The 27563-nt window shown below is 39.7% G+C and overlaps 1 protein-coding gene across 7 annotated transcripts in view; it reads left to right on the top strand.

Moving 5' to 3' along the window:
- Nucleotides 1–27563, top strand: part of PALLD (palladin, cytoskeletal associated protein) — a 449105-nt gene that overhangs the window by 230397 nt on the left and 191145 nt on the right. For all 7 annotated transcript variants that reach the window (XM_039479028.2, XM_039479030.2, XM_039479026.2 and 4 more), the window contains 2 exons: nucleotides 4178–4297; nucleotides 6681–7023. In XM_039479028.2, the coding sequence (XP_039334962.2) occupies nucleotides 4178–4297; nucleotides 6681–7023 (463 nt within the window). The remainder of the gene's footprint in view (nucleotides 1–4177; nucleotides 4298–6680; nucleotides 7024–27563) is intronic.

Genomic DNA, 27563 nt, shown 5'->3' with positions numbered 1-27563 from the left:
GAGATAAATAGCTGATATTTGTATCTAAAACTCAGATTGGTCCCAAAAATGCCATGGCATTCTGAAATTTTGATTTTGATTAGCATTCGACAGGATTACTGTGTGTTTGGTTTTTTTTAAAAACTGAACACTGTGATTATGGGGTTTTGTGATTTACAGAACTCTTTCTGGTAGGAAAAAATAGACCTAGGTTATGTGTAACTTTTTGGAAAGTTTAATCTGATATCAAAATAAATCATTGAAATAGACAATTCCATTGTAAAGTTGTACAGAAAGTTAACAGAGATTATACTGTGATGCTGGAACTTGGCGTGAGACACACATCACCTGGCCAGGTTTAATGGTAATTCACAGCAAAGCTGTCTGTTGTTGACCTGTTTGGGCTGTTGCCACTCAAAAGTTCATGACCAAAAATGTCCATAGTGTCTTCCTCTGAGGAAATGCGCATCCTGAAATTGAAATTCTTTGAGGCAGAAAACTGGCCTGTGACACCTTGGAAAGTTCAAGTGCTCATGTAACGAACCCGACTAAACCCCCTTTCCTACAGCAGTGTTCGCTGCGCTACCAATTTACAACTTGTGTTTCAATAGTGGAATCTATTTTCATTGTTAACACTGAGCTCAAGGAAAAAAGCTATGTGTTTTATGAATGACCTTATCTGTTTCCTGTATGATACCTTTAAGAATCATGTTCTGAGTCAGGCATGGTGGTGCATGCATGTAGTCCCGACTACCTGGGAGGCTGGGGTAGGAGGATCCCCTGAGCCCAGGAGTTTAAGGCTGCAGTGCCCTATGGTTGCACCTGAGAATAACTGCACTCCAGCCTGGGCAACAGAGCAAGACCTCATCTCCAGAAAAAAAAAAAAAAAAAAATTAAAAAAAGCATGACATCCTGTAGAGAGTGCCTTTCACTTGAGGAGTAATCAGTTTTCAGGTTCTTGCTAGCTCCGGGCTTTTAAATTTCAAAATCTAAACATTCTTTCCCACCATTCTTTTTGACTACTGCCTTTGGTTTTCTTTTCTCTCCTAAGTTTCTATCCCTCTTCTTCTTTACTTTTTTTCCTTCTTGAATTCTATCTTTATCTGTCTTTTGTTCACTTTTTAATGCTAGATATGGGCAGGGGTGAGAGGCATCAGTGAGCACCTTGGTGAGCAAGCCTGGCTTTAAAGAGTTGAGAAGAGCTTCTGACAGCAGAGCTCTGTCTTCCTCCTGTTCTCAGCACAGTGTTGCTCTTCAGTCATACCAGGATCTGACTCACAAAGGCATCTTTGAACATCCATGATTTCTCCCTGTATTGAGAGGCAGGCCCTGATCATGCCTCTTAGTGCCTGTCACCAGGTCTCCCAAATGTACTCATCCAGCTCAGGTCTCACCTGTGTTTTAAGGAGACCCTATATTCAGGGAAGTTGCGTGGACACTGCAGTAGAGAGAACTGAGAATAATCAGGCCTGTCGGTCTCACATATCATCCCTCTACCTTTAACATTCCACCTAGCTGTAGAGTCCACCTGCTTCTCCATCTGCTGAAATAAGAAAAGAAAAACGCATGCACTGATTGAAAGCCAAAAAACAACAACAACAACAACAACAAAAAAATCCCTCCTTTCTAACTGAACAAAAATGTGCAGTTAATACTTGGCGCTTGAAAATGCAGAAGTGAATGTGGAACCGAGCCTGTCTGTATATCTGGTAGCTCATTTCTTGCCTTGTTTTTCCTTACCAGTATTCTGCCCGACGTTTGCTTCTGTGATGGTTATATTGCCTAGCAAGCACACCGTGGTTGTGAAAATAGTATAGCAAAAAAGAAAAATCCTCAGCTATTGATGTACTAGATTTATGTATGTCTTTTAAACAGTTCTAGTTTCACCTTACATAGAGTAATCGGGAAAAGTGTAAAAATTCAAAAGTGAAATAAAAATTTTATCAGTTAAAAAAATATAGATTTGACCCAATAATACGGCATCAAAAACTGTATGGTTTTGAAATGATAGATACATGAACTTTTTTCTAGAACCAAATACAACAAACTCTTCGTTTGCCTTTGGAGAGTGAGATTACTAAGGGGTATTAGTAGACAAAGGGAATTAGGTTATAAAGAGAAACATTTCCACTTTGTACTTCATTGTTTAATGTTTACTTTTGTATCTATTACTTTGATTTATATGTAAAAAATTAAAATATTTAAAGCTCTCTTCAGTAGACAAAATTTTTTTTAACAACATAGCACTTCTATTTTTTTTAACAACATAGTCACTTTTACTGACAAAAAAAGTCAGTACTTTTTTTGTTTCAGGGCTTAAAGCATAATATGTTTCAAAACAAATTTGCTAATCCTCATTATTGATTATCTGAAATGTTTGCCCCAGAAGAATGTTAGTGAAGGAGGTTTATCTTATCAAATTGTATGAGTTAGCTACTGCAACACAGTACAGCACCCCAAAATAGAGTTGCTAAAAGCAGCAACCATAATTCTGTGGGTGAACTATTTGGCTTGGCCTCAGCTGGGCAGTTTTTGTGGTCTGTGCCAGGCTGGGCTGACCACAGCTGGGTTCTCCCAGTGCGGCTGTGGTCAGCTGCCAGGATGGTGAGGAGCGAGTGAGTTAGTCTGGGAGGGTCTCTTTAGGAAGGGCTACGTCTGCTTCATATGGTGTCTTCTTCCCACAGGCTGGCACAGCCTTGTTCACCTTAGGATTCATCAGGGTTCCAAGAGATGGAGCAGAAGCAACCAAGGCCTCTCAAGGCTTCAGCTCCTAATTGGCCAGCAACATCCCTTTCACCACATTCTAGGTTAAAACAACTCACAAGGCCAGCCCAGATTGAAGGCATGGGGAAAGAGACTGCAGCTTGATGGAAGGCGTTGCAGAGGCACATGAGAAAGAGGCATGTCTTCAAAGGAAGGAAGAAGGGCAGCCATTGTTACCACAAAATCTACAATACACAGTCTTACACTGCCCCAAAAATATGTGAATAATCAATGGAATCACTTAGAATCTGAGATATATCACTCTTCTTAACATTTGCTCACAGAATTGTCTTTATTTTGCTGGTACAATATAAGCAATTATTCAACTAGTAAAAGTAATCCGTACTCTAGATATAGCTTCCTTTTAATGGTAACAGCTAGCACTGGTTATGAAGCATTTGATGTATGCCAGGCAGTGTCCTAAGCACAGTACGTCTTATTACAAGAGTGGGTGGGAGCTAGGGTTCGGGGTCCGGAGCCCAGCTTGGTTTGAATCCCTGTGTTAGTATTTATTAGCTGTGTGACCTTGGGTAAATCAATTAGCTTCCATTTTCTATCTATAAAATGGGTGAATAATAATAAACTTATAAGACTGATGTAAGATTAAATTTGATCTATGTTAAGTGCTGGTCACAATACCTAGTGTATGGTAAGGGTTATGTAGCTGTCAGCTATTGTTTCTGTTACCATTTCCCCCTCCCCTTCCCCCTCTCACAGTAACCCTGTGATGGTTAATTTTGTGTGTCATGCATGACTAATACAAACTCTGTGGGGTAGCTTCTATTCTTGTCTCCATTTTATGGAGAAGAACATTGAAGTTCAGGGAGACTGACCAGAGTCACAAAGGCAGAGTGTGGCAGAACCCTCATTCGAGCTGTGGCAGCTGTCTCCAGTCTGGGATTTTCACGCCATACAATGCTGCCGTGCTGTTTAACAGTATCTTCCAGAATAACTGTCCGCAGGTCAAACATTGACAAGTTATGTTCTTTTTTCCCTGTGGTTAGAATTTCAGAGGACCTTTATTTTCCCCCTACTTGGTTTGCAGCTGAGCAGATATAAGAGTAGCTATATGTACAGAAACAGCTCCCACATGCAATCAACTTGACTCCTACATGCAAAGTACAGGGTTGCACACTTGCAGACATCTCGTTTTATCTTCTCAGGTAACCCATTAGGTATATATTATCCCCATTTTATAGATGAAGACACCGACACTGCTCTTGTCTAACATCACAAAGAATGGGTCTGCCTCTAAAGCTTTTTCTGCTAGGCAGACTTGCTAAATTAAATGTAAAGAGATTCTACTGCAAACAGTTTGTAAAGTGAATCTGTAGTAATCATTACCTAATTTGTTAGTTACGGTATGGCAGAGGGTCTCATGTCTTAGAAGTGACTTCACAGTTACACTCTGATGAACGATTCTTTTCACTTCCAGAGGAGATTTGCACCCTAGTTATCGCTGAGACTTTCCCTGAAGATGCCGGGATCTTTACGTGTTCAGCAAGAAATGATTATGGATCAGCAACCAGCACTGCCCAGCTGGTTGTCACCTCAGGTATGTGAGGAGTAAGAAAAAATGATTAGGTTCTGGTCCGCAGCAACAGCGTGGTTGGCCGAAGCAGAAAGGGACTGTCGCGTCAGCCTGGTCACTCACACCTGTAATCCCAGCCCTTTGGGAGGCTGAGACAGGCAGATCACTTGAGGTGAGGAGTTTGAGACCAGCCTGGATAACATGGTAAAACCCTGTCTCTACTAAAAATGTAAAAATCAGACGAATATGGTGGCATGTGCCTATAATCCCAGCTACATGGGACGCTGAGGTAGGAGAATTGCTTGAACCCAGGAGGTAGAGGTGGCAGCAAGCTGAGATCATGCCATTGCATTCCAGCCTGGGGACAGAGTGAGACTCCGTCTTAAAAAAGAAAGAAAGAGAGAGAGAGAGAGAGAGAGAGAGAGAAAGAAAAGAAGAGAAGAGAAAAGAGAAGAGAAAAGAAAAGAAAAGAAAAGAAAGAAAGAGACTGTCCCAGGAAGAGAACTCAGCCTTCAGGAATGCTGGCCACTCCGGGAGTGACCCTAACAAATCGATTTCATCATGAAACAAAGGCTTTGCGGAGGGGAAGAGAGGGAATGAGGTGGAGATGACAGACAAAAAGAACGATTGTGTAGCAACTGAACACGCGTGGGCTTTCTCTAAAATCGTGCCATCTTGGTGTTGGAAACGATGGAGCTGGTTTTCTAACATCCTCCTGCTAACCTAGAATCATATTCACATCGGAAGGCCACCTCTGCATCGGAGGTGCAGTCGCCTTCTCAGCAGTGATAACACATGAGATCGGGAGAGACTTGTACAGATAAAGCCATTGTCCAGTCCACTATGGAAACCTCTGCAAAGGTAATACAAGATAAGCCTTCTGTGTAAAAGGTAGCACAAGATCAACTCAGAGAAGCTGTCAAGGCCTTCAAAGTCAAATTTCACTGATAGTCTATATCAATGATAGTTTATAACTAATATGAAAAAGAAAGCAGTGTATTATTATTGAAACCAGTTTTCAAAAATATATGGATATTTTTTAAACTCAAAAACTTACCGCTAAGGAAGGCAATATGAAACAGCTTGCTTCTTTTTCTTTTATTTTTCTTTGACAGTTTTCCACAGTTACTAATGAGCGTTAGCTTACTTTAATTGCCTCATCTCTGCCATTCATCTCAAAGATATTTTTAAAAGATGTTTTTGACCAAGCCTGGGACATTATATACAGAGTAGGGAATCAATCAATGGGTCGTAAGTTGAATGATGCACACTTCGAGAGAACAACTGAATTGTACTTGGATTCCTTCAGAAGAGCAAGAACTTGGTGCTAGGTGGCAGCAGAGACACAACCAAAACTTACTTCGGGAACTTAGAGTAATTGTAAATGCTTGTTCATCTTGGCAGTTGTAATGCTTGTTCATCTTAATGAAGAAAAGAAATGGGAGGGTCATCTTTAATAGGAAAACAGTTTCTGTGAATGACTACTGTAAGTGTTAAAAGAAACCTAAGGGTCAGGATAGGAGTTACAGAGCAAGGAGGACCCCAGCGTTTTGATTTTGAGTTGGCTTGAAGACTATCCCATCAAATGGCCACAGCAATAGTGCAGTGTTTAAACAACTTTGCCAAAACCTTGGGCTCCGTAGATCTGAGTGGCAAAAATTTGCGTGTAATATTTTCCATTTGTTTGTGCGGTACATCTGCTGTAGGTCAAACATGATCAACAAGTATTTTATTTTTGAGCTTTTTGTTTACCTCAATAAGTATTTTTGAGTGCATGCCAGGAGCTCTTCTGTGCTCTGGGCAAGGTGCAGAATCTAAAAAATATGTGATCTCAAGATGCTTTCAGCCTTTTGAGGGGAACAAATAAAAATCTCTTTCATACTGAGTTATAGTTGGGGCAATCATCTAATATGAAAAAAAAATTTTTATGAGATTATGAGATTTTACTTGGACTCAGAGCTTTCCCTTCCCTAGCTTTAGATGAATATCCACTGAAAATCCTTACAGCTTGAGCCAATTTCAGTAATGACAACTAGGATTTCAGTTGAACCCATGGACCAAAATGTGAGAGAACAAACCATTGTTAATTGATACTGTGTGTTGTCATTTTTTTTTTAACCACGTTCTATCTTTAGCTCTGGTTTGAAATTTTTAATGATTCAGTAGCTGGGTTCCCCACATGTGGGCTCAGTCAGGAAACGAAACGGTAGCACTCATTCAAAGCAAGCTGGGAAGAGCCAGGCCCTCCAGCTGGCAGCGCTTCTGCATCAGGTGAGAGCAGCAGAACCAACCTCTTCTTTAACAGCTTCACACAGCACAGGGATTCTCGAAAGACTCTAGCAGTGTGAACTCACTTGTTGACTTAGTAGCATCTTATTGTGTTTTTATTCCCTTTTCCCTTCCTTAGCCAACACTGAAAACTGTAGTTATGAGTCAATGGGAGAATCCAACAACGATCACTTCCAACACTTTCCACCTCCCCCTCCAGTCTTGGAGACAAGTTCCTCTGAATTGGCTTCAAAGAAACCATCTGAGATCCAGCAGGTGAACAACCCTGAGTTAGGCCTGAGCAGGGCAGCCCTTCAAATGCAATTCAATTCTGCTGAGAGGGAAACGAACGGAGTCCATCCCAGCCACGGAGTAAATGGACTGATTAACGGCAAAGCTAACAGTCATAAATCTCTTCCAACACCAGCTGTCCTGCTTTCACCCACTAAGGAGCCACCACCTCTGCTTGCCAAACCGAAACTGTGAGTGTTTCTGCATGGTTTTATAATAATTTCCATACCCCTGTTAAATTTCCTCTCTGGTGAGAAAAAAACTTTTGCCTGGACTCAGCTATGTGGCAAGTTGCTGCTTGTGCAGGCAAGTTGTCCTTGACTCATGTGACCTTGCTACCAGGCAGTGTCCTTCAAAAAGATAAAAGATACTGAAAAATACAGAAGGGAAATGAAAAGCTTGGTGAAACCTCCCCTTTGCTAAAAGCTGTAACTGGTGATGGCTGTGAAAATACCTGCGTGTGGTGTGGACTTCCAACATACAGCCAAGGATGTAGCCACTCCCCGCAGGCCAGGGAAAAGGGGGATCTACCCTGAGCCCTTTATTAAAAGCATTTCCAGAAGGGAGTCTAAGTACTCTACATGTATTACTTTAAATGTTAAGTATCAGTAAAAAGAACTGATGTAGACAAGCAGGGAAAAACTAAAAACTGAGCTGGAGACTCAGGGTGCAGATTCTGGCAGGCAGTGAAGGCGGAGGTCAGCAGGCCTGTCGGCAAGAAGGACACCCTTCACAACACAGGCTACTTGGCTTGGAATTCCATGGAACTGCATATTTCCATGAATACCATCTTCACAGTGGATGTCCATTATTTTCTTAGGATGATAAACCTTGCATGAGCTGTTTCCATTGGCATCGCACAGCGGAGGGTTGTTATGAATGGAGCCATTACAATGTCAGAGAGAGGCAGAAATAAATTAGCTCAAACGGTTATATCGTAGCACAACAGACCCTGGATTACTGCCCTGCCAGAGGTCAGTGGAAATATAAGAATCATAGTGAATGTCGATGTACGCTCTGAGGTCACATTTCCATGAGAATGTATGTGCCAAAGCCTAGGAAAGCCCCCCACCTTTTTTTTTTTTTTTAACCCATATCTGATGTTTTTGATTCGGGACAGGAAGGGACTCTTTAGGAGTATTTCTTTATCTCCCCAGCATTGGATAGCCTACTCTCTTCTCGCTGTGATGAGTTCATTTGTTAGAAATGTTAGAATTTAACAGATATTTGAAGTAGAATGACACCTTACCTTTGTACATCATTTTGTTGTTTACTAAGTGATTTCATGAACAATGTTAGACTAATCAAATAACAAAAGCAGTCAAAAGAATACCTTAAGTTAACAAATGGGCAGACAATTTTTTAAAACTACACTTCTGGACAGTCTTGTGTTGCAGTTTCAAAAATCTATCTATTGCTACCCCCTACTTAATTTTGCATTCTGTGCTGGCTTTCTTTGAAGACAGTAGGGCTACTCACTAAGCTTGTACACAATAGTGTGAAAGGTGCTGGTGAACGTTTAATACCTATGCCCCAGCTCTATTGAGAGGCCAGACAGGTAAAATGAGCTTTAAAAAAAAAAAAAAAAAAAAAAAAAAAAAAAAAAAAAAGGCAGCCTTAAAAGAGATTTACGCTCTTGTAGCAGCAACCCATAAAATGAATTGTCATTGCTGACTTCTTTCATTTTTGCATTTTGAATATGTATCTGCAGTGCTTTTAATGAAACAAGGGACCTGCTTTCCAGGGGGAGAACGGGCAAATGTCTTTAATGACTAGGACTTGACTGGGCTCTAGATTAAGTAAAGTCTATCTGCTCTAATGGCCATCATAAATTGGATGTAAATCACAGGAGAGCAAACATGAGGAGCTGTTAAGAGACATCTACAGGCCTTCTTATCTTGGGAGTTTCAACAGCTCTGTAGCTTTCAGTGTAGATGGCAAGGGGGTAATATCCAGAGCACAGATAAAACAACTTTGTGTTTATTAAGAGGATGATCACTTACATGCAAGTTTAAAGAGTGACACCAGGATTTGCTTATGAGTGAGATTTTTCAATGTAAAATAAGATGCAAAAAAAATAGACTTCAATGTTTGAGGCCCAAAATGGGTTACTCTCCCTTCACGAGGTAATTTAAGGGGAAAAGCAGAACACAAACCCCAACAGCATTTACTTGTGCTGGGTTTTACCAGTTTTCTTTTTTTCAATTCTTCGTGTGCTTAAACATACTCTTAGGTCATCACTTGATTTTTGTTTTTTGTATTGCTTATTTACCTGCCATTTAACTAGGTAGAAAATAATATGTGGTGATGCTTTTTAAATATATATTTTTAAATTTTCTTATGATTTAGAATATATTATTGGAGTTTGTTTTATTATAAAATCAATGCATGCTTGATGTGACAATTCAAACAATACAGAGGCTATTAAAGTTTATACTCTGTGCTTCGCTTCCTCCAACCCAGCCCTCTGAAAGGTGTGGTATGGTATAGGGTCCTATCAGAGCCTTTTCTGAAACAGTTTTGTTCAGAGTTTTCAAAGTTGTATTACTGATAGAGAAATGCTGTTGAATGACATCTACAAATAATGTGCAACGGTACCTGAGTTATTGATCGTGAATGACTGTAAGTGACTACTAAGCAAAATCCTTACACATCCATTTTTACCTTTTCATACATTGTGGGAAAAGATGAGATTTTATTTGCCTCTGATGGTCAGCAGTGAGAAACTGTGGTTTGCTCCAATCTTCTTTTCCTTAGTCTGTGATTTGATTTTCTTTCCCGAAAGGAAAGGCTTGGATTTGGCAGCATTATGGCATTTATGCGTCTTCATCATTTTAAACAAACTAATAGGGAACAAGTAGGAGGACGTAAATCATAGGAAATAAAATATTTACTCTCACAATGCATTAATCTGAAAATGATGTTTGGGTTTGTCAGGTGTCTGGGGGAAAAAGATCGTTTTCAAAAAAAAAATCTCTGCATTATTTTATTTCTTGAATAGCTCTAGTACTGATTGTGGGAAAAGGAAAAAGTAAATGAAACAGAAACCTAGAAATGTCATGAATTCTTTTCTCTAACTAGGCCCAGCCCCCATCATATATTATCCAACAGAAGTGCTCCCCAGTAGACCGTCAGGCATCTCAGACCCCCAGCTGAGTCCGTGGCACCTCTCAGAAAGCAGGGGTTCCTGGCTTAGTATGGTGGAGGCATCCACTTCAGCGCCTGCATCTCCCAATGTCTTTGTTTCTAACACTCTCTCTCAAGTATAAGCGGAAGATAATTAAATGTAGGCCATTTGGTGAGTGCCAGATGTCCTGCACGCTGGATTTGTGCAAGCCTTACCACCCACTGTGGGACTGCGAAGTGTAAACGCTGCACAAGAAAAAATTAACAGAGTTATTTCTGCAACTCAGTGGCTGGCGCTCATAATCTTCGATCGCAGTACAAAAGAAGCAACACAATGCTTAAGTCGTAACATTTACAGGAGAAGAAAAAGGAGAGAATGAGTGTAAACCTAACTTACTCACTATCATATTCTTTTCCTTGGTTCCTCGCTGCCCTCTCTCTACAAATGATGCCTGAAGATTCAAAGTAAAGGTAGGGCTCACTGAGAAAAATCTCTGCTTCTCTTTATTTCTACCAAGTAACAGTCCTTGAAAAGCATGGACATGCCTGGAATCCCTAGGAATACGCTCTAGAGGGAAACTTGTGGATGCCAACATTTGGTAGGCGATTTGCCAAGCATATAGAAAGGGATGGTCATGTCACCTCCTGCAGCAGACCAAACAATATATAAATAACAGTAGGCTATTTTCAAACCCCCGTTATTACTTCCTTTTTATCTCCTTCCTTTGTCTTGTGGGAGAAAGAAGGGACTTGAAACCTGTAGAAGGGCAAAATGGGAAATCCAAAGGGAGATGACTGAAGGGTGATGTCACTCCTGCCCCAGGACAGATCAGAGGATAAAATTATGCTTATTTGTTACTCTAGAGCCAAAATGATATGCATTGCTGTAAAAGTCTGTGTACTTTTGCCTGGGAGAATAATAATGAAATGACATTTAGGTGTTTACATGTTAAATCAACAGCTTCCCTTGTTCCTATTCTTACTACTTTCTCTTACCCCAGTCTCTAAAGAAACAGTATTATGATTTTCTGTCTCAAGAGAGTGAAACAATTTCAGGCTGAATCAGCCTTTTCAAAATTACTGCATTTTACAACCTTTGCTTTTTTCTTTCTCCTTTCTCTCATTTCCACCCTTAGATGGCCTATGGTTCTGCAAATCCTGTCTCTAGAGAAAGGTGTATCCTAGAAACTCATTCATATTAAGGTGTTAGGGATTTGTATCATCACCTCAGTCCAGTTCTAGGCTAACAAAGTAAAGTACGTCTGAATAAGCAATAATAAGCACTGCAGAAAATCAGGAAACTATCATTTCATGAGAGGGTGTGTCTGAGAGACGGGGGAGAAGAAATTAGCAGCCTTTATCATTCTCTTATTAGTGACTTCACTGTGTCATGTTTTCTATATTTGGAGGTTCCTTATGGGTTTCCTCCACACTCCTAGACACAAATTGAAGTACGAGTTGTTCCCTTGCCTGGAATGTTCTGCTCTCTGGAATGTTCTGCCTCTAATGTCTGGCTCTTACTTGTCTTTCAAATCTCAGCTAATGTCACCACTTCCCTGACCACCCAGTCTAAAGCAGCCACCAGCCATGTTCCGGTAACTCATCCTCATTAATTACCACAGAGCACATAATTATTTCTGACAGTTACTTGCTTTTTTTTTTTTTTAATTGCTCCCTGCCTTTAATATTGTAATGTAGCTTTCTGAGAATGGGAACCCTGTCTTATTTTATTGTTCTTTCACTAGGACCTAGTACAGGCCTGACAAATAGTAGATGCTCAACAATATTGTTTGAATGAATGAAGCAAAAGCAAAACAAAAGAAAAATCTCCCACCTTTAGAGCAACCCCCATTTGATCTGCCACCGAACATTTTTTTTTTTTTTTTTTTTTTTTTGAGACAGAGTTTCCCTGCCACCCAGGCTGGAGTGCAGTGGCATGATCTCAGCTCACTGCAACCTTCACCTTCTGGGTTCAAGTGATTCTCCTACCTCAGCCTCCTGAGTAGCTAAGATTACAGGTGTATGCCACTATGCCTGGCTAATTTTTCTATTTTTCTATTTTTAGTAGAGACAGAGTTTCACTATGTCGGCCAGACTGGTCTCGAACTCCTGACCTCAGGTGATGCACCCACCTCGGCCTCCCAAAGTGCTGAGATTACAGGTGTGAGCCACCATGTCAGCTGATCTGCCTTTCACCTGGATATACCACAGAACTATTTTCAAACCCCACCAACTCCAGAGTTTTCCCACATTACAGTACTTTTCCAACTGACATCATTTATCTTGTAAACCAAATGAGTATGAATTAAATAGGAATCTCATGGGACAGAGATTCTCCCATTACATTAGAAAATGTTGTCCAAGTTATTTAATTTGGGAATCCTTTCAACTCCTTCCTCATTTCTTCTGTGTTCTCATTTGATCAGCATCTTCGTTTAAAACATTATGAAAAATGAGACATTTGGAAGGACCAGGAGGACATTTTCACTCTCTAGTACATACTTGCCATATCAGTTGGCCACAAGTGCGATCGAACTGCTGTTTCAAGGTGTGTGTACTTGACATGTTAACACCCTGTCAGATGCCAGATGTGTGATGAAGGGCCAGGAGCTGCTGTACTTCCTGTCCTGTTTATGTTGGACTGTAGCTGCAACTCCAGCGTGTGGCTTTGGCGACGGGACTTACGAAGCCAGACGTTATCCCGTCTTTAACCTCTGCTAGTCAAGGTTCTAGATCTCACTACATTACTGTTTGACATTAGAGCACAAACGGTTTCCTAGGCTCTATTCTAGTATACACCTTACCTGGTTGATTGAAAAGCAAAACAAAAAAGGCAAAGTGAAGGTAAGCCAAAACAAGCTGGGGCAAAATAAGTAACAAAGGGTCAAAGAAATGTAATCACTGAATGTACATAAATGTATTTTAAAATCTAGCACACTTTTTTTTTCCCTTAATCAGTATTTCTAATTTTTTACATGTCTGCAATCTGTGGACTTAAATCATCCGTAATCTCCATGGAATTTCATTTATGTTCAGTTAGCTAGCCATTATTTTCATTTCTTTTCTATTTAAATTGTAACTTTTTTGTCTAGGTAATACAGTCACACAATTGAAAGTATAAAGAAATATAGGCAGTGAAGTGTGCCTCTCAGACTCAGTAACCAGTTGTCTCTGTCTTGTGTATGCTACCAGAGATTGTTTACATGGCTATCAAGCACATGTATACATATATGTGTATTTTTTCTTTTATTTTTGGACAAGTGCCTACAAACCGCATATACTGTTCTGCACCTTGCCTTTTCTATTTAGCAGTAGATTTTAGAGACGTTTCATGTCGATAATTTAAAAGTCTGATTTTTAAGTGATTGTGTATATTTGTTGTATAAATGATTGATAATTCCTTTCTCTATTGTTGCCAATCTAATTTTTCTTTTCTTTTCTTTATTTATTTATTTATTTTTTTTTTTTTTTTGCGATGGAATCTTAGTCCGTTGCCCAAGCTGGAGTGCAATGGCACAATCTCGGCTCACTGTAGCCTCCACCTCCTGGGTTCAAGTGATTCTCCTGCCTCAGCCTTCTGAGTAGCTGGGACTATAGGCATGTACCACCACCCCGGCTAATTTTTGTATTTTTAGCAGAGATGGGATTTCACCATGTTGGTCAGACTGATCTCGAACTCCTGACCTCGTGATCTGCCTGCCTCAGCCTCCCAAAGTGCTGGGATTACAGGTGTAAGCCACTGCCCCCGGCCACCAATCTAAATTTTAATGATCTAAGTAATTATCAAAAGTATTCTTCTTTTAGGTAATTATCAAAAGTATTCTTTTTTTTTTTTTTGAGACATAGTCTCACTCTGTCACCCAGGCCGGAGTGCAAGGGCATGATCTCAGCTCACTGCAACCTCTGCCTACCTGGTTCAAGCAATTCTCCTGTCTCAGCCTCCCAAGTAGCTGGGATTATAGGCACCCACCATGATGCCCGGCTGATTTTTGTGTTTTTGTAGAGACAGAGTTTCACCATGTTGGCCAGGCTGGTCTTGAACTCCTGACCTCAGATGATCTGCCTTCCTTAGCCTCCCAAAGTGCTAGAATTGCAGGTGTGAGCCACTGCTCCCAGCCAAAAGTATTCTTTAAAAAAGGTTTTCTTACTTGAGTTTTAGGTTCAGGGATACATGTGCACATTTGTTGTATAGGTAGACTGCCTGTCACGGGGGCTTGGTATACAGATAAGTTTGTCACCCAGGTAATAAGCATAGTACCCAATGGATAGTTTTTCTGATCTTCCCACCCTCTATGCTGAAGCAGGCCTCAGCGTCTGTTGTTTGCCTCCTAGTTTCCATGTGTTCTCGTTGTTAAGCTCCCACTTCTAAGTAAGAATATGTGGTATTTGCTTTTCTGTTCCTGCGTCAGTTTGCTTAGGATAACGGCCTCCAGCTGTATCCATGTTGCTGTGAAGGACATGATCTTGTTCCTTTTTATGGCTGCATAGTATTCCATGGTGTACATGTACCACATTTTCTTTCTCCAATCTACCATTGATGGGCATTAGACGGATTCCATGTCTTTGCTATGGAACAGTAGAACACTGTTCATCTCCTCGCTGTTGGTTGAACATCTGCAAAATATTGGGTAATGTGGGGTGCTGAAAACACAGAGATGAAAGAGACAAGAGCAGTACCTTTGAATAATCTGTAATCTGGTGATCTCTACAAAGATTTTGGCAAGAACGTACACATGCACACACATATACACAAAATTCACATCTTTCAGCATCATACAAACTTGATAGAAGAATGGCCAATCCCTGAATTAGATTCAGTCTAATCCAAATGCCCTCTTTTCCTACTTTACTGTTTGGAAGATACATCATTCAGTTTTTGATTCTGAAGATTTAGTATGCACCAGCTTCCATTTCTGGTTAATTGATTCTCAGTATCCACAAAGGCTAGCAAAATAACAAACCAATTTAGTAATGGTGAAAGTATAAAGTATGCACCAGAGGGATCTTCAAAATATTAGGGAAGATAGAGCAGAAAGCAGGTTTTTTTTTTTTCAGTTTGTTGTTATAAAATTATACACACATGCCGAGTCACTAAACGCTTTGGAGGATGATAAGGAACGTAGGAGCAGTCATGGTTCTAATTCTGCAGTGCATAACCATGCAGATATGCACTCTTCATAAATACAATGTGATGAGGACTTTGCATTTGCATTTCTCTTCCTCCTGTCTCTCACTCCCACCCTTAGATAGCTGATTGTTCCATAAGTCTTGTCTCAAGAGAAAGGCATCTCCTATATAAACTCATTCACACTAAGGTATTTGCATTAGCAGTGTTGGTCTTGGATCACTTTGCACACAACCCCTCCCTGAAAATGGCAAGTCAAATCAAGGAGCTTCCTGAAGTATAAAACTTTTTTAACTAAGGAATAACATTCTGGTGCATTCATCCTCATGATTTTGTAATGTAAATACTGGCTCTGACACAGTGCCACATTCTTAGATATTAGGCTAATTGTGCTTTGCTGCGCTAGTCTCTCGGTGAATGTAATGTTTAATTTTATTTCCAGAAGAAAGCTGAGTTCCATTGTTATGATTAGGAGTCTTACTTGATGCCTAAAATATAATTGGAAATATTTGCAGATACCCTATCTGTGTTTGAAGTGATACTCAGTCATCCATAAGAAATACCATGTGTCCATTTCAAATATTAGGTGTTTTGCATGAAGGAATAACAGTATTACTTCAGCATAGCTATTTCATCTTACCTAATTGTATATGAGAGGTCTTTTGGTAATTACAAAGTAAGGTGAAAATAGTCGTCCCTACTGGATAGAGACCTTTTATTTTTAAAGGGGGAGTGGCTAAGCTCAGAGATAAGATGGAGCCACATATGAACAATATGCTCATAAAGCTACAAATTTGATGGAAAATATTAACAATATAGTGGTAAGTGACAAATATACACAAAATGGCATATGTAACTTAATGGCAATTTTATGAAAAAATAAAAAATGATACACTTTAACCAACTAAAATGTATCTTAGAAGAAAACACACCAACATGTAACCAATGGTTCTTGAGTGCTAAAAATTTGGGCAGATCTTCTCATTAGCTATTCCTCATTTTCCAACTTTTCAACAATAATGCTTACTTTTATAATGACAAAGTATTACTTTAAAATAAATAGGTACTCTTGATCCTTTCTCTTCCATCCTCCTTCTTCCGTTAAACTTCAGTTCATTTTGCTCTTCCTCACGGATGCTTCTTGTGCAGTAACAGTTGCTTGCTAAGTAAGCTTAATTTTGAGCACATTTGGAAATCGAATGCTCTGGCACTGAATGTTCTCACCTCCCCTGTTGGAGCTCCTTCTAGAAACCAGTGACCTTCAGGATTCCATCTGGATTTTTAGAAGTCTTCCTAGGAAGCCTTCCACAGAAAATGTCCTACATTCCAAAATAACTTTTCTCCACTACAAACACTGTCTTCCAACAACACCTGCCTCCACCAAACAAAACTCTTATCCCTTTAATTGTACATCTCAGGTGTTTAAATGAATATCATATGAATAAGCTATTTATGTATAGATGGATGGATGTGTTTTCAAGACCGAGTCTCACTCTGCCACCCAGGCTGGCATGCAGTGGTCTGATCACAGCTCATTGAAGCCTTGACCTCCCTGGGCTCAGGTGATCCTCCTGCCTCGGCCTCTCAAATAGCTGGGACTACACCGGTGCAACACCACACGCGGCTAATTTTTAAGTTTTCTGTAGAGATGGAGTTTTGCCATTGTTTCCCAGCCTGGTCTCAATCAGTCTGCCTGCGTTGGCCTCCCAAAGTGTTGAGGTTATAGATGTGAGCCACCACACCTGGCCAATTTTAAAGCTAAAAGTTAACCAAATACTATTTACAGTATAATCCATACAAGGCCTTCCACAGAAGTGAGATGAAAACTTTACCCACAGAGACAATGGTGAAGGAGAAAAGATGCGACGAAGCCAATTCAAATAATAATGTCAGGAAAGTATGTGAAGATGTCTGCTGAAAGAGGAAGGACAGTTATGGTAACTGTGGGTAATATTATGAAGCATGAAAAAGGTGGAGGAGAGCCATGAGAGACAAAGACTACAAAGAAAGGTATGTGTATATTTCCTAGCAATCATGAGAACCCATTTAAGTTCCAAGAGCGTAAACCCACATTCAATTCAGTGAGCACAGTTTCATGACTTTATTTCAGCAATAATGAGCACTGTGAGGGTAGAAACTGGACATCTGTTATTGGCAGTACTAGCACAGTGGAGATGTATGGTATTAAATTAGATGATCCTTAAGAAATGTCACTGAGATTATCAGCCAATCAGTGTGTAGGCTCAGAAAAGGAAGCAGATTCAACCAGATTAAGGCTTGAGGAGAGAAGAGAAAGGAATCAAGAAAATGGAAGTTACAACAAGAATGTAAATGAGGAGTGTCAGATGAGAAAATATGAAGAGGGAGCAGTGGTTGTGATCAAAGAGAGGATTCTGAAAGTTCAAAATGTTAAACTCTTTCCAAGTGAGAAAAGAATGCAAGATGTATCTGTTTAAGTGGATAGTTTAAGTGGAAGTTGAAGTTGCAGGAGCAGAGGAAGTGGTCAGGGAACCATGAAGCCAGGATGTTAGAAGGAACATTAACATGGGTGGTAGCCAACAGTGATGGCAGAAAACCAAATGCTAAATAGTCAAGTCATTGAGAAAAGTGAGGAAATGACCAAAGTTGTTGGTGACACGCAGGGAATAGAGAATGACTGTAAGTGGAGTGCACAGACTTCAAAAGAGGAGCAGATGTTTCGTAGTGATGGCAAAACTCTTCTGAGAGTTGTCTTGGGAAACAAGGACCGTGCAGAATGCTCCTCGCTCAGAATGATACTGAGGAGGTTGGAGACATCATCAGGGAAAGCCAGATTTTAGTTAAGACAAAGCATTTCCAAGGAAAAGGTTTGAGGAAGCAGAGAGTTTGGTGACAAACGGTCAGGGAATCCCACAGGCAATAGAAGAGATCTAGAAAAGGGACTTCAAGGGAGAATTGGAGAAGGGATATGGGGAGGAAGCAAGCTATAGTGCGGAGCTTTGCACTGCAAACCTCTAGCTGCTAGGGCAGATAGAGAAATTCTGTGTCAGCATTTGCACTGTGTTGTGCTAGAGCGCACTACTCTATACCATCTGATGCTGGGAACAAAAGCATCATCCTGAGGATCGCTTGCTGCTATTTCATGAAGAGTGACTAAGATTACTTGTAGTTGGAAGCCAATAGAGCCATTTCCAATATAATTCCTACTTCTTTTTAGCATCCTATTTATGTCAGTTACAGGGTAGCACCTTCATCCATTTTGTGGTTACTGACCTCTAAGTACAACCTTGAGTTGGGTTTTTATTGAACAAGCCCATTTCCTAATTGGGATATATTTAAATGATTGTTCTCAACTAATGACTTTCTAATTCACATTTACTTAATTTCATTTTATGTCTACAACTTTCACTACTAGAGAATTTATTTTTGTCTACTACAGGCTGAAATACATTAGGTTGCCAATTTTTTACCATTGATTTATTTTTTTCTACAAATGTGTGAGTTTTTCATTCATACTAATACATCACCTAATAGTAAGAACATTAGTAACAGGGAGGTTTATTTTAATTGGTTTCTATTACAGGTGTAAAACCAGACAGTTCATTTTCTCAACAAATCCGGGAGTGACTGTTTCCTTACTTGACTAAAGTGATGATTGCACAAACCTCATGGATGACAGTGGAGTCAACATGGTTTTTAAAAAAACCTTTTCCAGTTTTCCCAGCACCATTTATTAAACAAGGAATCCTTTCCCCATTGCTTGTTTGTCAGGTTTGTCAAAGATCAGGTGGTTGTAGGTGTGTGGCATTACTTCTGAGACCTCTGTTCTGTTCCATTGATCTGTAGCTCTGTTTTGGTACCAGCACCCTACTGTTTTGTTTACTGTAGCCTTGTAGTATAGTTTGAAGTCAGGTAGCATGATGCCTCCAGCTTTGTTCTTTTTGCTTAGGATTGTCTTGGCTATGCAGGCTCTTTTTTGGTTCCATATGAAGTTCAAGGTGGTTTTTTTCCAGTTCTGTGAAGAAGGTCAGTGGTAGTTTGATGGGGATAGCATTGAATCTATAAATTACTTTAGGCAGTATGGCCATTTTCACAATATTGATTGTTCCTAACCATGAGCATGGAATGTTTTTCCATCTTTTTGTGTCCTCTCTTATTTCCCTGAGCAGTGGTTTATAGTTCTCCTTGAAAAGGTCCTTCATGTCCTTTGTTAGCAGGATTATAAATCATTCTGTTATAAAGACAAATGCACACATATGTTCATTGTGACACTGTTTACAATAGCAAAGACCTGGAACCAACCCAAATGCCCATCAATGATAGACTGGATAAAGAAAATGTGGCACATACACACCATGGAATACTATGCATCCATAAAAAAGGATGAGTTCATGTCCTTTGCAGGGACATAGATGAATCTGGAAACCATCATTCTCAGCAAACTGACACAAGAACAGAAAACCAAACCCTGCATGTTCTCATTCATAAGTGGGTGTTGAACAGTGAGAACACATGGACACAGGGAGAGGAACATCACACATTAGGGTCTGTTGGGGGGGTAGGGGACTAGGGGAGGGATAGCAGGGGTGGGGAGATTGGGGAGGGATAACATTAGGAGAAATACATAGTGTAGGTGATGGGGGGATGGAAGCAGCAAGCCACCATTTAAAAAGAAGGAAAACCCTCATACCTGTAATCCCAGCACTTTGGGAAGCCGAGGCAGGCAGATTAAAAGGTCAAGAGATCGAGACCATGGTGAAACCCTGTTTCTACTAAAAGAATACAAAAATTAGCTGGGCGTGGTGGCATACCCCTGTGGTCCCAGCTACTCGGGAGGCTGAGGCAGGAGAATTGCATGAACCCGGGATGCGGAGGTTGCAGTGAGCCGAGATCACGTCACTGCACTCCAGCCTGGCACCTGGAGACATGACAAGACTCTGTCAAAAAAAAAAAAATGAAAAAGAAAACCTTTTCCATATGTGGCAAGGAATTAGTATGTCATTTGATTTTAAGAATGATGCACATACAGACTGATCCAGTCAAATGTGTAGATTTTTCTAAAATAAGTTGACTGAATAAATCACATGTCAATTTAAACATACATCTTTGTTTCATTATGTAAAGAGAAGCCATAATTACAATCAGAACTTCAGACTTTGCTATAGAGTATGCCAGTTTCATGCCTTCTAACCTCTGGATGCGAAGGTTCCCTGGTAGGATGATAGCAGCTCCTCTTGCCCACAGCTGTTGTGAGGATCACACTCACTGCAAGCGTTTTTTGTGATGCTCAGGGGAAAGGCCTTCAAAAATATGTACATTTACTTAATTTCTATATTTGCCTTCCTACTGTGTTTTCCTAGAGCTCACTGCTCTACACCATTCAACTCTGAAGCCCTGGGAATGTCTGCTGTGCTCAGTGCTCTGCTCCATTTTCACGTACTGCTATCCACAGTAGGTAGCATTTGAGGGACTCCAGCTTGACGTGAAGCTAGTAAAACAATTGGATGACTAACAGTTGAATGACTATCCAAGCTTCACTTTGTATGTCAAGAACGGAAAAGAGTAAGTGTAGCCACTGACTATTCTTTTTGCTCAGAGAAGTATATAAATAGGTCAAAAAATGGGTAATTATATGCCTCAGCTACAATTTCAAACTTCTGCTTTCCTAGCAATTACCATTAAATGAAAAGTTGTAAAAAAATTTCTGGAAAGACCACAAATATCTTCTTTTCCTTGTTTCTCTCTGTGTTAAAACAGTTCATATACCATCTTGTTTCAGGGATGTATCATTATGCTCAATAATGTTTGAAACAAAAAAACCCAAAAGCCATAAAAGGTGCATTCAGTACAATGCAGTGAAAATAACGCATGGACAATGTGTTCTCTTTAATTTCTCAGAGTTTGTAGATTAGTCTTAGTTACAGGGGCAAAGTCTTGTTCCAGATGACTGTCTTTATGTGCCTTCCTTGCCTTCATAGCCACTGCTTTCTTCAAAGGGGGTCCCCTAACTCAAATGTGACATATTTATTGAATTTTTATTCTATCACAAACAATTTTACACAGATAGGAGAAGATTACTCTTGATAAGGCATTCAACAACAGCAGCAAGAGTTTCACTTCATGTTCGCTGTAATTATTCTATCTCTGAAAAGCAGAAATATATGTGGTTATTGTCATAATTAAGACTTCCTGATACTGTATTGCTTTCTTACTGGGGAGAAATGTTAAGAATTTTTTATTTCTACCAAAAATTGTCAGAAGTTTCTAGAAGGAATTAGTTGAGTCCTCAAGTTCCTGTAACTTGAAAAGTTGATTTACACAGAGGACCCCATTTCATCAAGGTTTCAACTAGAGAGAAACTTGCGTTTTTCTTATTTTGCATTATAATAATCCATCTTGGCTTTTTTGTGACGTGTTCACTTTATTACTCCAGGTACCAAGGATCATTCATGCTCTCTTCTTTAAGTTGTGGTACACCTTATGCTCAGCAGACATTTTAAATTTTTTTCTTCCTTGAGTCAGGGTCTCACTCGGTTGCTCATGCCTGGCTAATTTTTTTTCTTTCTTGCAGAGACAGGGTCTTGCTTTGTTGCCCAGGCTGGTTTCAAACTCCTGACCTCATGTGATCCTCTTGCCTTAGCCTTCTGAAGTGTTGAGATTATAGGCATGAGCCACCACACCCAGCCCAGGGTTCAATAGACACTTTGAGAGGTCACATAGAGTCTATCCTTCAGGTTGATGAGATGCTGTCCTTTTTTTTTTTTAAGAAAATTCAACTTTTATTTTAGATCTAGAGGATACATGTGCAGGTTTGTTACATGGATATACCCAGGAAGCGAACGTAGTACCCAGTAAGTAGTTTTGCAACCCATAGCCTTCCCCCTCTTCCTCCTCCAAGAGTCTGCAGAGTGTGCCATTTCCATGTTTATGTCCATGTGTACTCAATATTTACCTCTTGAGAACATGCAGTATTTGGTTTTCTGTCCCTGTATTAATGTCCTTAGGATTATGGCCTCCAGCTCCATCCATATTGCTGCAAAGTACATGATTTCATTCTTTTATATGGCTGCACAGTATTAAATGATGTATGTGTACAACATTGTCTTTATCAAGTTGACCGCTGATGGGCTCCTAGGTTGATTTTATATCTTTGCTGCCATGAATAGTGCTACAGTTAATATACAATGCATGTGTCTTCTTCGTATAATGATCTCTTTTCCTTTGGGTATATACCCAGTAGTGGGATTGCTGGGTTGCACGGTAGCTCTGTTTTAAGTTCTTTGAGAAATCTGCAAACTGCTTTTCACGGGGGCTGAACTAATTTACATTCCCACCAACAGTGTATGAGCATTCTCTTTTTTCCACAGCCTGGCCAACATCTGTTATTTTTTGACTTTTGAATAGTGGCTGGTGTGAGATGGTGTCTCATCATGGTTTTGATTTGCATTTCTCTGATGATTAGTAATGAGGAACATTTTTTCATAGGTTTGTTGGCTGCTTGTATGTTTTCTGAAAGAAGTGTCTGTTCATGTCCTTTGCCCATTTTTTAAATGGGATTGTTTTTTATTTGGTAATTTAAGTTCCTGATAGGCTCTGGATATGAGAACTTCGTTTGGTACATAGTTTGCTAATATTTTCTCCCATTCTGTAGGTTGTCTGTTTACATCATTGATAGTTTATTTTGCTGTGTAGAAGTTCTTTAGTTTAATTCAATCCCACTTGTCAATTTTTGTTTTCGTTGCAGTTGCTTTTGGGGACTTCACCAAAAATTATTTGCCAATGCTGATGTCAAGAAGGTTATTTCCTAGGATTGTTATAGTTTGAAGTCTTACATTTAAATCTTTAATCTATCTTGAGCTAATTTTTGTATATGGTAAAAAGGTAAGGGTCTAGTTTTATTCTTTTGCATATGGCTAGCCAGCTATCCCAGTACCATTTATTGAATACGGAATCCTCTCCCCATTGCTTGTTTTTGTCAGCCTTGTCAAAGATCAGATGGTTGTGTGCAGCTTTATTTCTGAGCTTTCTATTTTGTTTCATTGGTTTATGTGTTTGTGTCTGTACCAGTACCATGCTGTTTTGGTTACTATAGCCTAATAGTAAAGCTTGAAGTTGAATAATGTGATACCTCCAACTTTGTTTTTTGTTGTTGTTGTTTGTTTGTTTAGGATTTCTTTGGCTATTTGGGTTCTTTTTTGGTTCTTTATTAATTTTAGAATAGTTTTTTTTTTCTAATGCTGTGAAGAGTGACATTAGTAGTTTGACAAGAATAGCATTGAATTTATAAATTGCTTTGGGCAGTATGAGTATTTTAACAATACTGATCCTTCCAATCCATTAGCATTGATGTTTTTTCATTTATTTGTGTTGTCTCTGATTTCTTTCAGCAGTGTTTCATAGTTCTTGTAGACATCTTTCACCTCCTTGGTTAGCTGCATTCCTAGGTATTTTATTTTCTTTGTGGATACTGTAAATTGGATTGTATTCTTCATTTGACTTTTAGTGTGGACATTACCAGTGTATAGATTTCTGTGTATTGATTTTGTATCCTGAAGCCTTCCTAAAATTGTTTATCAATTCTAGTAGCCTTTTGGTGGGGTCTTTAGGAGTTTTCTAGGTATAGAATCATATAATTAGTGAAAAGAGATTGTTTGAATTCTTTTTTTCCTATTGGATGCCTTTTATTTCTTTTTTAAAATTTTTCTTATTTTTCCATAAGTTATTGGGGTACAGGTGGTGTCTGATTCCATGAGTAAGCACTTTTTATTTTATTTTCTCATTTACCAGCAGCACATTGTCCAGTAGCTTCCAAAGATAGTGTACAGACCACATTAAGTTTCTGGAGCCTGCTTGTCTGAAAAATGTCTTTATTCTAGCCTCACACTGAATTGACCATCTAGCTAGGTTTAAGAGTATGGGATTTTTTCCTAAGAACGTCGAAGGAATTGCTTCAGATTCTAGTTTCTAGAGTTATTGTAGCAAAATTGAGTTCCAGTCTGGTTTCTGATCCTGTATATGACTGATTTTATTTCTTTCTGAAAATATCTCTTTACCCCTGGTGCTTTGAAATTTTGCGATGATATGTAATATTTTTCAGAAATTGTAGAAAATAGTTTATTGGGCCCTTTCAATATAAAAACACTCACGTATATACATTCTGAAAATTTTCTTATCTTATTTTTTAATTTCTCCTCCATTTTCCATGTTCTCTCTTTCAGAAACTTGTATTATAATGCTAATAACTTCCAATCCTTCTGCTGAATCTGTGATTTCTGCTATTGTATTTTTAATTCCCAAGAGTTCTTTCTCACTCTCTAAATTCTTTCATGGCATCCTGTGCTATCTCGTGGATGCAATAGTGTCCCTTGTCTCATATGAATATTAATCATTGGATTTGGGAGGAGGGGAGCCTATTGTTATTGTCATTTTGTTTTGGTTTTCCCCTGTTCCCAGCATTGTCTCTATTTTTTAAAATCCCTTTTTTTCCTGTGTGTATATTTGGACTAAATTTCATGTTCAAGGCTTTCCGTAAACATGGAAAGCATGATCTTTGGCAACAGCAAGTTAATGGAAAACTATATGCTTAGCTGGAATGTTAACCTAGGATTGGGAAAAGCCCCAAGATGCCAATATCTATAGGTCTTGGATGAATCAGTTTCTCCAGAAAGAAGGACATTGAGCCACCTTCCTTGGAAAGGTGGGGGTGTTTGGGGGGCAGGTACCATGCTTGGCAGACAGCATTTGGAGGCTGAATAGGGGAAGGTGGTTGGCTTTCATCATTTAGCAGACACAGACATTCATCTCATTCCTTCCCCCCCCCACCATTTTTCGCCCTCTTCTCTTACCTGTTCATTCTGCTGTGCAAGGTGTTTACACGTTTGAAACCCTTTGACTCTCGATCTCCATCAAGTGAGCTTCCTATAGTCTAGACTAGTAGAGGAGGAATGGTGGACTACCTACAAGAAATGAGGGAAGGGAGCCAGCTGCCTCCTATAGACTTGCAGCCAGTCTTCTTGTATGAGCTCCTTTCCTCTTCCCCACCTTCAGAAGAATCTAGTGAGCAAGGTTTCTGCTGCTCCACTTAGCATCCTTCCTGTTTGATTCACTCTCTGTAGGCACTTGGGTTTCTGCTTCCCTCTCCTGCTAAGTCAGCGACAACTCATCCTTTTACTTTTAATTCCAGTGAACTTACAGTTTCTTAATCCTTTACTCTTAGATTTTTCAGGATAAAGCAAGGAATAAAAATAAACATATCCAGCCCAGCGCGGTGGCCCACACCTATAATTGCAGCTCTTTGGGAGGTGGAGGTGGGTGGATCACCTGAGGTTGGTAGTTCAAGACCAGCCTGACCAAAATGGAGAAACTCTGTCTCTGCTAAAAATACAAAATTAGCCAGGCATGGTGGCACATGCCTGTAATTCCAGCTACTCAGGAGGCTGAGGCAGGAGAATCACATGAACCCGGGAGGCAGAGGTTGCGGTGAGCTGAGATCATGCCACTGCACTCCAGCCCTGGGCAACCAAGAGCAAAACTCCACTCAAAAGTAAACAAATAAAAAATAAACACATCCCACATCCATTCCAAATGCCATGTTTAAGGAAATGTCAATTTATGAGACTTCACAGCTTGTTTTTGAACAAGATTCTTTGCAGCTAAAGAAAATAGCATGAGACAGACAGAATCTCCTCTATTCCGAAGCTAGATGACCTTAGACAAGCTACTCAGTGCCCCATTTTAGTTCCTGCTACATTAAGAGGGAATCGTGGTGGTACCTACTTCACAGGAATTTGGTCACATGAAATAAAGTGCTAGCACAGGGCATGCCAAAGGGCAAATAGTCCAGTTGATATTATCTGTCTTTGTTTTTGTTTTGGTCAAGAGAATGTTCACAATGAACGCTTTGTTATTTGACTGCACATATAGAAAATTTCAGAAATAGGGCTGGGAGCAGTAGCTGGCGCCTGTAATCCCAGCAGTTTGGGAGGCTGAGACGGGTGGATCACGAGGTCAGGAGTTCAAGATCAGCTTGGCCAAGATGGTGAAACTCCATCTCTACTAAAAATACAAAAATTAGCCAGGTGTGGGGGTGGGCACCTGTAATCCCAGCTACTCAGGACGCTGAGGCAGAGAACTGCCTGGACCTGGGAGACGGAGGTTGCAGCGACCTGAGATTGTGCCGCTGCACTCCAGCCTGGGCAACAGAACAAGACTTTGTCTCAAAAAAAAAAAAAAGAAAGAAAGAAAGAAAATTTCAGAAATAAGCAATTTGTAAAACTTGCAAAAAAACTACAAGTGAATTCTTCCTGTGCTATGATGGGTTTTCTTCCTCTACCTTCAAGAAGTCACAAGGAAAAAAAAAGAGAAAAATCGCTGACCAATTAGAAGTTTTCTTAAAATTCAAACCACCTTAGAGTTCCTGGAAATTACATATATGAATGCTAGTAAGCTAAATATCAAAAATGAGGGGGAAGTAGCTGATAACCAGACTACAGATTGTGGGCTACCAAAGATTGATAGACAACCGGTTCTTTTGTGCAAGTTGAGATATGAAATCATGCAGAAAACACTTAAGAGACCACTAGGCAGAAGACTTTGTGACATGTTACACATGGATGGCTAAAGGCTGAAAATTAATACTTGTCATACTTTCTTCTTTGAAACGCTGGAGCCCTCCAGGAATTTTGTTTTAACAACCAACGGAGATATCATTAGGAAGATTCTTCTGAATTCACTACATCTCATTCTGTGACTAAGTACTGCACAAAGTTAAAATGTACCTACAACTTTCCTCCAAGTCTGCAGCACTGGACAAATCCCTATTCCACAATATCGTGTGTACAAAGAGTTTCCAAAGAACTTGTGGCATATTTCTTGTCAGTTCTCTTGAAGTTCTCACTTTCCCTTTTCCTCTCCTACTGGCAGGTGATTGATGACTTAGAGTCAGGGCCGAGTAGTAAATAACTTTAAGAACAAATCTAGAGATGATCTAGAGAAGGCGTGAATCATTCTATGTAGAAGAAATACGTATTATCTGGGGTAGGCCTAGAATCACCTGAATTTACAGTGAAGGAACCCAGTAGCCTTTTCTACAAAGCCACTTGCTCTTCCACTCTTGTTTGCTCCTAGGCAAGAGAATATCACTGGAAACTCAGAAAATTCAGGATTTATTGGAAATGTTTAAAAACTGAAAATAAACACAGATTTCTATAAGGCCGGGAGCATAACCAGAAAACTCAGAAAAGCACAGGGGCTTAAGGATGGTTCCAAAGGTAAAACGGACCTCAAAGTGAATTTCTTCCTTTCCTAATCTTGATGTAATTCTGTTCTTACTCAAGCTGAGACCACCCAAAGACAAAAGTGTTGAACTGATTAAAATATGATTCATCAGAACATTAAAATACTTATGATACAAATTTTTATACAATCTCACAGTCTAGTCCTCACAACTCATTATTTGCTTCATTTAAACTATTTCACAAAGAGAGTCTTAACCAAAACATG

Source organism: Saimiri boliviensis, chromosome 3 (genome assembly GCF_048565385.1).
Source record: "Saimiri boliviensis isolate mSaiBol1 chromosome 3, mSaiBol1.pri, whole genome shotgun sequence".
Lineage (NCBI taxonomy): Eukaryota > Metazoa > Chordata > Mammalia > Primates > Cebidae > Saimiri > Saimiri boliviensis.
Note: the sequence above shows the minus strand (reverse complement) of the source record. Positions and strands in the feature narration are given on the sequence as shown.